Source organism: Cryptotermes secundus, unplaced genomic scaffold (genome assembly GCF_002891405.2).
Source record: "Cryptotermes secundus unplaced genomic scaffold, Csec_1.0 scaffold70, whole genome shotgun sequence".
Taxonomy (NCBI): Eukaryota; Metazoa; Arthropoda; class Insecta; order Blattodea; family Kalotermitidae; genus Cryptotermes; species Cryptotermes secundus.
In genome coordinates this window covers 2,359,582-2,371,504 of record NW_019734964.1, presented here as the reverse complement: position 1 = coordinate 2,371,504, position 11,923 = coordinate 2,359,582, and the positions used below count along the sequence as shown (strand labels likewise).

Below are 11,923 nucleotides of genomic sequence, written 5' to 3'. Positions count from 1 at the left end.
TCCACCTTAGCACACTTTCTCAGAGATCCATTTTAAAACGGCTAGGACGCGATTAACGCGAGGTCGAATAATGCTATATTCGATTTAGTGCGAATTGTATAACGAAACCAGTTCGCGTTTAATACGAACCAAAATTCAGTTATTGCGAGGCTAGCGCATGCGCAGCTGAGGTTACCGTTAGGGTTTTAGATATTGTTACTTCAGTCTGTACTTGTTCATAATGTTGTATTTTAGCGTCCTGTTGCACTGATTTTCATCCATGATATGTATACAGTGGCCGTCTTGTAGTGCACTCAATTTCACCTCTCAACACTCGCAGCTAAAAAGGGAACACACATCACAAGACACGATTTACACAGAATATAAGAAAAACGACCCCCATAGTAGAAGAACCACACACAAATTTTAATTAAGACACATAAGATGAATAATCTTAACAAGTTTTAGTGTGTGTAAATTTATTATAGTTGACGAATACGCACTTTTTAAATAATTTTATAAAGACATATAATGGCAAGCAATGCAATAGATTAGCGTAATTAGGGCACCTGATGATGGCACTATGTTGCCGAAACATGTCGTGAAGTAACAGGTGAAACTGAGTGCACTACGAGACGGCCACTGTATACATATCATGGATGAAAATCAGTGCAACAGGACGCTAAAATACAACATTATGAACAAGTACAGACTGAAGTAACAATATCTAAAACCCTAACGGTAACCTCAGCTGCGCATGCGCTAGCCTCGCAATAACTGAATTTTGGTTCGTATTAAACGCGAACTGGTTTCGTTATACAATTCGCACTAAATCGAATATAGCATTATTCGACCTCGCGTTAATCGCGTCCTAGCCGTTTTAAAATGGATCTCTGAGAAAGTGTGCTAAGGTGGAAACTGGACTCAAATAGTCACGGTCTGGTTCCAATAGTAAGATTTTTAATACGGTATTGGGCCTTCACATTCCATAAAAGCAGGGAAGTTCTTAACCAGTAAGCAACTAACAATTATCCCTGTAACAGGCCGTGGAGGCCCATCAGGTTGTGAGATGCTGAAGTCCCCACATTTTGTAGACAATCGGCTCATAGATGGCGGCAAGGTTGTCAGCCCTACGAGTCGGCCGCCCTTTACCCCCAAGAATATTCCTGGTACTCTTTTATGTTAGGGGCTGAGTCGACCCCAGGGCCATAGTGCGGCAGGAAGGATTAGGTTAATTGAAAAAAAATCCAATGACCTCATCGGGACTTGAACCCGCGACCTTCCTGCTTGTAGCATAGTGCCTCAACCAACTACGCTACCGCCTGCCCCTAATTAACACAGTAGAGCAGGGAATTAATCAGTTTGTCATTTTTCTGGGAACATTCTAACGTTCTTTCATGTCAGTATATCAAGAATGCAGAGATCAGATTTCCTTCCGTCCAGTGACACTAACGTCCCTTGAACTGAGTAAATGAAACTGTGTTACATTCGACGGTAGTTCTTGCTTCTTATTTCAGAAGTTACAGGCAGACTATAACCAATTTAACTCTACTTCAGAAGTCCATATTAGGACTGTGGTCTTCTGGGACGTGACGTCGTATAATTTGGTAGACAAGTACCAATGTTTCAGTGGGTTATGTCTCCTCAGTCTTAAAAATGTAACAATTAGGACATGCTGCTGCTTTGTTCTGTTCACAGGTGGAGCTGATGACTGGGCAAAAGGAGTAGCAGGAATCAAATACGCGTACACGGTAGAACTGAGGGACGATGGAACGTATGGCTTCCTACTTCCTGCCTCCCAGATTGTCGCCACGGGAAAAGAAACTTTCGCGGCCATCAAAGCGGTCGCCAGAGCAATCGTGTGCAAGAACTAAATATAACTTATGGTCTTGCAGCTTTCTTCGTCAGTTCATTGTAAATCTCGAGTCATATTTACAAATGATGTTCCTTCGTGGCAAGAACTGCCTTCTGTCATGATCTAAAACCGAACTTTGTTTCCATAGTAACCATTTATTTTTTTAATTCGCTTAGTTGGGGGTGGAGTCCAACTGGGTCCATTCGGCACGGCGGCCACCGATTTGCCTATTGTAGCCTGGCCGGGGTGATTATGATGGAGAATTTGGTGGAATGAAGATTGGCAGGGGAAACAGAAGTACTCGGAGAAAACTCGCCCCAGCGAAAACTTTGTCCAACACAAATCCCACTTGACCAAAGCCGTGCCGGTTAAACTTCTGCTCTTCATGTCACTGTCAACAATCATCCCTGAGAGAACCTCAAATTTGTCAGAGTAAATATCTTTCTTTCTTAAGCCACTTAATTGCACAGGCAACTATTCTAGCGTAGAATGGGTTACTGCGTGTAAATGTTAAACTGTGACGGATAAAGGACTGTTTTAAAATAGGTATACTACAGGAATGTCAGTATTTTCCCGCACAGACTAAGGAAAATTCGGCAATACCTGTCATGATGTCAAGAAATACGTCCCTGGGGCCGATTGTCGAAAGCTAAGCCTCCACAGTAAGTGGCATGAGTTGGGCCTCACCATGATGTTCGGTGAGAGCCGAAGAACTTCCCTTCATACGAATAAATATAAGAGTAATTTGCAGTATTTTAGTTTTTCATTTCTGTGAACTAATATTAGTGATGAAATAAATTTACTGGTTCACAGATAATTCTATAAGATGCGAGAACCATCTGTATACACGCTGCGAAATTTAAATTTATTTCCATGATGTTAAAAGCCCAAAAGTGTTTCGATTTTTTCCCCGGTTATCTTGCATCTAGCCTAGGTGCTTTTATGCCAGATATTACAACAACAAGGGAAGAAATTAATGTTATAAAAGAGGAAATAAGAATCTTATAAAGGTGCTAGAAAATAGCCTACTCACCTACTTCTTTTCTGGCGACCAAAATATGTCTAGCTACCCGATTTTCAAAATTAAAAATTCTTCCGAACCTTGACTATGATAATAACTAGGCATACAAATGCCGTAACAGAAAAAGCATTAAGAGAAAAACGAAATATAGTGTAGATCCCGAAATGTATGTATGGCATGTATACCCATCATGCATTTACAACAGAAAGTATGGGATATCTAAACCTTTGTAACCACGGCACATTAATACAACGATAAATCGTCTGGACATTATTCATCATCCTCATTTTTATTTCAAACATGTACAGTACATGTAAATACGATATTTTTTTACTCATGACCAAATTTTATTGGCACAAACTGAAAGTCAGTTTAATAAGAGCTAAAAAGAAACTCCGTGGCTTGAGTCCAACAAGCGAACTATACCGATCGAGCGACCGCCGCTTGTCGGCGAAGTTAGTGTCAACTTTACCGGATAGAGGGTGTCGCGTGGTCAGCGGAACGAATCCCCACGGCCGTTAATTTCGGTTTTCTAGGCTGGAGCCCCTATTTCCTTAAAACAGCTCCTCAATTAACCTCACGAGGCTGTGTGGACCCCGTTCCAGACCCACTACTTCTCAGAAAGTCTGGTAGCACTGTGAATCGAACCAGGACCTCTGGATCTGTAGACAGGAGCTCTGACCACTAGACCGCAGAGCTACCGGCATTTATACCACATAATAAATTCTAAGGTACATGAAGTAGGAAAGAGTAAATCGAATGTAACGTCCCTTAAGAACAGGTACCAAATAAGATGAAGTGCCACTTTGTCCACCACAAATCCCACTTGACCAGACGCTGGATCAAACCTGGGCCGCCGCGGTGGGAGGCCAGCGACTAACTGCTTGAGCTATGGCGCGGCCATTTCCCTAGTAACTCCACCCAGTGTACTTGTACAACATGGAAGAAGTTTGAATATTATCTGACACCGTGCCTTTCAGTCTTATTAATATTCCTTCCCTTGTCTAATCAAGCAGATAAAATGAATACAGACGAATAAAGTAACTCCAATGAGAAAAATAAATTGTTTCAACAGTTTAAATTGATTGGAGGCAAGTATGTTGTTCTGTTACGATGGGCAGCAATTTATATTCCAATGTTTACTATTTCTGTAGTCGTTGTTACTTTTGTGTCTGTGTAACGTACTTTACAGGCAAATTAAATTATGTAACAAGAGAGGCCTGAGAAGATGCATAATTATATATATATATATATATAAAGTTTAATTTTAATTAATAAAAAAAATATTGCTCAAAGTATACTTGATATACCGTAAAATTTACTCGTAATCCTACAGTATCATATGGACGAGTTCTCTTATTTAGAGACTTGTATCATACATGAGAAATAAGAACTGCATATAAAATTTTAGTTACAAAAAATACTGTAACTTTTTTTTAGTTTTGAGAAAATACAAGCAATTTCGCCGAGATTATAATGACACCCTTTTTATCTCATTGTTTGTAATAATAAAAATTAAATCAGTATATCATCTCCACAACAATTAATCTTCTGATTGTTCTCTCTTTGTTATATTTTCATGCCCGCCATATTTTTCGTAATAGGCGAAATGTACAGAGGTGTCTATAAGAAGCCTAAATTATGGATTTTCTTGTGAAGATAATGGATTAAAATATTTATCTTACTAAATTTCTGGATGCCAGATAATGTGAACCATTTACAGATTCATTAAATAGTACATCACAGACTCTACATTAATCCATAAATCACGTTCTATCTTGCAGCCTCCGCCTTCCTAGTGTTGTAGACACATTCAGAGCAAAATAAAAGTATTGTAGCGTATTTGGTCTCTGTGGACGGCGTTCGGATTGTTAATTGGTTTTATTAACAACCTACAAGTAACTACAATTGATTATAACAATGTTGCGGGTTTACACAATTTACAAATCCTACACACTAATCTCTTCACGCTATCTTCAGTAGTCTTCACGTATTAATAACAAGTCTCACTGAATTACACACTCCCAATACCCAATGCCTTCTCAGTTAGCAAAAACTAACACTAATTATCATACAAAATCTTCTAATCGCGTGTTCAGTTCTTCTTATTCCCGTGGCTGACTCACTTCTGTTCTGTCGAATACTGGCGAGTACTAACTGCTCCTTAGTCAAAGCTAGATATTAATTATTACCGTTTAACAGTTACGGTCTTGTTTCTGTGGGGCGCCCTCTCTGACGAGAGGACGGGTTTTTCTTTTGTATATGCTGCTGTCCCTTGCCAGCGCAGTCTCTCTCGGGTCCGAGTCCCTTGGGACTCATGACCATATTTTACTGTCTCAGATTCGAGACTTCCCTTTTTGTCGCCTCCCACGACTCCCAGGGTCACGGTGGAGGTATTCGACCCCGCCTCCACACGGGCTTGCTCCTTAGTCGAAGTCGAAGTCGAAGTCACATTGCAACTGACGGTCGGCCAGTCAGTCAGTACAAACCCTACACACTAATCTCTTCACGCTATCTTCAGTAGTCTTCTTTTATTTAAAGTATAGCACGGGAGCTATACAAGTGTCACTGAATTACACACTCCCAATACACAATGCTTTCTCAGTTATCAAAAACTACCACTAATTATCACACATAAAATCTTCTAATCATGCGTTCAGTTCTTCCCGCAGCTGACTTCTGCAGAATACTGGCGAATACTAACTGCTCCTTAGTTATTCCGATTTCTCTTATAAACCCTCAATCGGACAGACGGAAAACGCATTTTATGGAACCGGAAGGTTCATTACCGTGTTCACAAAAGCCCTAGCAAAGACATTATCAAATGTATAACTTAAACGTCATTCTTAGGAAACCCTCACCTTATAATAAAGAAATTAGGAAAGCCAAACGATCCTCATGGAGGAGGTACTACCAGGAGATCAATGAAGTACCAGGCAGTGCCAGACTCATGAAAGTCGTGGCAAAACAGACGACCAACAAGGTCAGTACTGTCAAGCTGCCTGATGGTAAGTATATCCAAACTGGAAAAGGGACACTGAAGGAACTGTTCAGAGTTCACTTCCCTGATTCAAAGCTGACTGATGATTCGGGTGATGAGCGAGGCCAGCAGAACCTGGGCGTATGTGGACACATAACGGACAGGGGAGACTGGAACCTGGCCAATCAATCAAAAATTAGATGAGCGTTAGGTACCTTCAAACCATTTAAGTTCGCGGGAACAGATGGAATTGTACCAGCACTTCTGAAGCTAGGGGGTGGAACATTTAGTCCCACACCAATGCCGCATATTCGGAGCCTGCATGGCGCAAGGGGTTATCCCTACGGCCTGGAGACAAGTCAAAGTGACATTTATTCCGAAGCCCCGGAAACTTCATTATACCGAGGCAAAGGCTTATCGTCCTATCAGCCTGTCGTCTTTCCTTTTGAAAACGATGGAGAAAATAGTAAATAGATACATTATGGACGATGCATTGAAGATTCATTCTCTGCGCCGAAACCAACATGCTTAACCGCACTGCATAATGTGGTAACACCCATAGAAAATGCTTTCGAACACAAGGATATTGTCCTTGGAGCATTCCTTGACGTAGAGGGAGCCTTAGACAGAATCTTTTTGACACAATAAAACAGGCCGCTGAAAGGCATGGCATTGAGCGCGCAATATGCATATCTGTGCTATGCTGGAAAGCAGGAATATGAGTGCTACATTGTCTGGAGAGACCCTGAGAGCGTCTGGGCGAGGGGGTGTCCGCAGGGAGATGTTCTTTCCCATCTGCTGTGAAGCCTGGTCGTGGATGATCTTTGAGGGCTCAACAGTAAAGGTCATTTCACAGTGGATTATGCTGATGATATAGCAATCCTAATCAATGGAAAATTCCCTCACCCTCTGTCAGAGGTCTTACAAACAGCCCTGTACACAGTTCAACAGTGGTGCGAAAGAACAAACTTACCTATCAATCCAAAGAAGACGGTAATTATACCCTTTACTAGGAAGCGGGATATAAAGGGGCTTAAGGAACCAGTCCTCTTCAGTAAAGCGATCTGGCTATCCAATGAAGTCAAGTACTTTGGAATAACATTAGACAAGGTATTGACATGAAAAAAAACAGCTGGACAAGGCTATTAACAAGGCCTAAAGGCCTTCTGGACATGCAGAGGCACGTTTGGAAAAACCTATAGACTGAAACCAAAGGTGGTATATTGGATATACACTGCGGTAGTAAGACCCATAATTACCTATGCTGCCACTATATGGTGGCCTAGATTTAAACTCAAATCAAGTCAGGCAGCACTAAGCAAATTTCAAAGGACGCCTGCTTGGGAATTGCGGGAACAACGAGAACAGCTCCAACATCTGCGATGGAAATCCTACTAGGACTCCCCCCACTGCATCTGCAGATGGAAGCAGAGGCCAAGTTAGGAAATTACAGATTAAGCTGCAATGATCATTAGAGACCTAAATTTGAAAGTTTTGGACATGCATACATGATTCAGGACATGAAAAAAAAGAACCCATCCCACAGATGGGGTTTGATAAACTGATACCGAAACATGTCTATGATAAACCCTCCATGATCAGATTTCCTGATAGAAGTGAATGGAAAGAGGGGTTTCAACCCGATAGAAAAGGGGGGACTAATCTGGTATACAGGTGGTTCCAAGACAAATAAAGGCACTGGAGCTGGAGTGTATTGTGATGGAACAGGGCGGAAATGTAGTTTCGGCCTTGGTCAGTACACAACAGTATCCCAGGCAGAAGTGTATGCCATTAAGGCATGCGCAGTTCAGAATTTGGATAGAAACTATAAAAATAGGAATATCTATATTTTATCAGATAGTGAAGCAGCAATTAAAGCACTTGGTACACACCAAATCATTTCAAAATTGGTCTGGGACTGCCACCAATCCCTCATAAAACTTGCCAAACAAAGCAGAATTCAACTGATTTGGGTGCCAGGTCATGAGGGTATTGCTGGGAACGAAACTGCAGATCAGCTGGCAAGAACAGGACCTGAAACAGCTTGCGGCATCTCAACTGGAGTTGTCAAGAAAGCGATCAGGGACTGGACAGATAGAAATTACAAAAAAACACTGGGAATCCACAATTGGACTCAAACAGGCAAAGGGATTTATATCAGGACCCTCTGACAGAAGAACGAAGGACCTATTGAAATTAAACAAAGATCAGTTAAGATGGGTGGTAGGATTACTTACTGGACACTGCCACCTAAAAGGACACCTTTTCAAACTGGGACTGACAGATGACCCAACCTGTGAAAGGAGCCTACAAGAAGATGAATCAGCCACATACATTCTGTGTGATTGTGAGTCTATAACTTATTTAAGATTTCGTCACCTGGGCCAGTTCTTCAGGAACCAAGTGACCATTATGATGCCCCCATAAATAAAGTCCTACATTTATTCGAAGTGTAGGCTTAATAAAGGATTAATCCAAATGGGAAGCACAATACATCATTGAAGGCCACAGTGCGAGGGCCGGATTTTATGGCCCAACCCTCACACACACACACACACACAGATACATAAACGTCATTTACTACTCTTTATTAAGTCCATCACAACACAACAATACAGTGTTCAAGGCTAAATTAGCTTTGCTACACGTTTCTGCTATTCATAGCCATCATCAGGCAAATACAAGGTCATCATGTTTATACACTAGTAAATTGTAATTGCGTAGTAAGTCTGGATACTTGGCAATTATCATATTATAAAACACATGGTATAAAAATTAAAATGAAATATAGACTTATTATAAAAGAGTAGTTTTTCCGTAAAATAAGGTTAAAACTATTCAAGTTATAATCTATATCACGAAGTCAGTCGTTGCAATCTTTTATTTTCCCACGGACGTGGAATATTCTGGACTTTTATATGATAAACTATTTGGAGGCCCGTGAAGTATAGTTTTAACAGTTTAATATAAAAGTCTAGAATATACCTCGTCAGCGGGAAAATACAAGATTGCAACGACTGACTTCGTGATACAGATTATCACTTGAATAGTTTTAACCTTATTTTACGGAAAAACTACTCTTTTATAATAAGTTTATATTTCATTGTAATTTTTATACCATGTGTTTTATAATATAATTGTGAAGTATCCAGACTTACTACGCAATTGCAATTTACTAGTGTATAAACATGACCGTGTATTTGCCTGATGATGGCTATGAATAGCCGAAACATGTAGCAAAGCTAATTTAGCCTTGAACACTATATTGTTGTGTTGTGACGAACTTAATAAAGAGTTGTATGTACTAACACAACAGGATGCATGAAATGAAAATTATAGACTTCATTCTTCACCTGGTATCCCAACGTCTGGAAGTAGACCCTATTCTACCTTCGGAGTTCGAACTGAACTGCGTGTCACATGAAAGTTTTACTATTAAACTAACTTAGTTATATGGTGTATATTCTAGACAGATTTTCAACGTGGACTTACCTCGTTCGTACACAGAAAAAAGATGCAACGGAACAAATAAATATGCAGACACAAGATAAAATAAAGCACACGAATCGGAACCCGGTTAAGAAACGAATTTAATCACTAACAGTGTTGCCATCCAAACGGCCTAATTTCATTCAGCAATAAATCAGAAACGTTTATGGTCATGGATTATAATGCCGGGCGCACACCAAGGAAACTTGCAACCGTAATGCAACCGTGATTTCCGAGAAGTGTTATCAGCCAGAGCTGAACACATGTTAGTAAGTGGCGCAGCGCAAATTGAGGAAAGGGCAACGCAACTCGCGAAGAGACTGAGAAACTCAATTTCCAGGCAATGGAGCATGCCAGTCGTCACAAAATTGAGTTCGATTGAGTTGCAGCGTGGATTCCTAGAAACCGGCTGTTCTGTAACGCGCTTCAGTCATTTATTTGTTAACATGGCACGTATAGTGGACGAAGCTGCTAATTTGTTCTTGTGCAGTTAATTGAGCAAGAGCCTGGCATATATGAGAAACGCCGTCCAGACTATGTCAGGCGGAACAAAGTAGCTTTGTCTTGGGAAAAAAAAATTTTCATGAGATGTAGGACAGTGGCATATATATATGTGTGTGTGTGTGTGTATATATATAAAATCACAACTTATAACAGGGTCAAAATACAGAATATGTCTGCTAAAACAGTGCAAACAACTACTATTATATGACCCGTGCTTTGTGATACAAATCAGCAGTTGGATTAGTCCTCATCCTTTACAATCATCAGCTGAATTCAATTAATATATCTTCATTGGTTGCATCCTGTTGTGTTTTATATATATATATATCTTCTTCATAAGGCTCGACGCTTCGGTCTGCTCAACAGTTTCCTTCCAACTACTTCTGTCCTGTGTGCGAGTTATCCAGTTATAAATTCCTAAGTCCTTTAGATCTTCCCTTACGTCATCTTTCCATCTGATCTTAGGTCGGCCTCTTTCTTATAGCGTGTGGCTGCCAGTCATATATTCTTTTAACTGTTCGTCCAGCCTCCATCCTTGAGATGTGTGGACTTTGATGAAGTTAACTATGGCACTTCCTTTTATTAGGTTATCTAATTCGTCATTTGTTTTAATTCTCCAGGATCCATCATAGTATCTTGATTGCCCGAAGATATTTCTTACTATATATAGGAATTATGTCACCGTCAACACAACAAATATTCAGTTTTATTTTTGATCTTTATATTGCTACATGTTTCGGTCACATAAGACCATGATCAGGCAGTTGTACGTATAGTCACTGAAATACCGATATGGATCCTTATCGGTGCAATGCGTCGTGTTACGTATAAAACTCTTGCCTCAAGTTGATGTTATAAAAAAGTAAAGTTATCCCTGTAACATGCCGTGGAAACCCATAGGGTTGTGAGACGTTGAGGGTCCCACTTTATCTAGACAATCGGCTCGAAGATCGAGGTAAAGTTGTCAGCCCTACGCGCCGGCCGCGCTTTACTACCCAGGAAAATTATTTAATTAATTCTTGGTACTCATTTCTGTTAGAGGCTGAGTCGACCCCAGGGCCATAGCGCGGCCGGAAGGATTATGTCAATTTAAGAAATTCCAATGACCTCATCGCGATTTGAACCCGCGGCCTTCCGGCTTGTAGCATAGTGCCTCAACCAACTACGCTACCGTAGCAAATACACAAATAAGATAAAAGACAAATGTAACGGTATATCGTATATCAAATTATAAAAGTATGTAAAGATATCCCTGTAACAGGCCGTGAAGGCCCATAGGGTTGTGAGACGTTGAGGGTCTCACATTACCTAGGCCACTATTTCTGTGGGGCCGCAGATAAAATTTGGAAAAATGGAGGACCATGGAAACTGTTAAGTGGTCCACAAAATTTTCACTTCTAAAATAAAATTATTAACAATATAAAAAGAAATAAAAATGCTAAATGGTCAGTACATATAATAACACAATAACTCAATATCCTTGTTTTTGTGTACCTGACTTAGAAGGGACAGAACCTATTGTACTTAAACCACAACCTTAGATCTGGGAATTCCAAGTACCGGTAAACAGGTAAGCGCCTTTTCAGAGCGGGTAGAGCACTAACGAAGTATCCTTTATTTTCCTAAATATCTCCACCTCCTCTCATGAGTTTTACTGCCACCTTTTCACTAAATTTCAGGTGTTCTTCAGTTCAGTATTCCAAGTGTTTGGAAGAAGACATTTTTCTGCGCAAGTTCTATTATTGTGACAGTTCCCTACTTTGTAGGTAAGTTACAAACTCCAGCTACTGTTTTTCGACAAATAAGCATTACATTTCATAATAACTTGAACTTTCATTACAAATAAATTTTTAGCTTTCAATAGAATTTGAATTCCCTCCCTCTACAAGAAAAACATTGTCAGGAGCATAATTATATACTGTAAATAAACAGAATATTATATAAGTAAAAATTATATTATAAATAAAGGTTTTTGTTAATAAACCCCTTTCTTATTATCAATATTCCTTATGCTATAAACAAATAATAATTGTTATAAATAAAAGTACAGTTGATAAAGTACATATTTATAATCAATATTACATTTATTATAATT

The 11,923-nt window shown here is 39.9% G+C and overlaps 1 protein-coding gene across 1 annotated transcript in view; it reads left to right on the top strand.

Moving 5' to 3' along the window:
• LOC111869036 (carboxypeptidase B) overlaps positions 1-2,036 on the top strand; it is a 36,481-nt gene extending 34,445 nt beyond the window's left edge. The window contains exon 5 of the mRNA XM_023860222.2: positions 1,678-2,036. Coding sequence (XP_023715990.2) covers positions 1,678-1,853 — 176 coding nt within the window. The 3' untranslated portion in view covers positions 1,854-2,036. The remainder of the gene's footprint in view (positions 1-1,677) is intronic.
• The last annotated feature ends 9,887 nt before the right edge of the window (positions 2,037-11,923 follow it).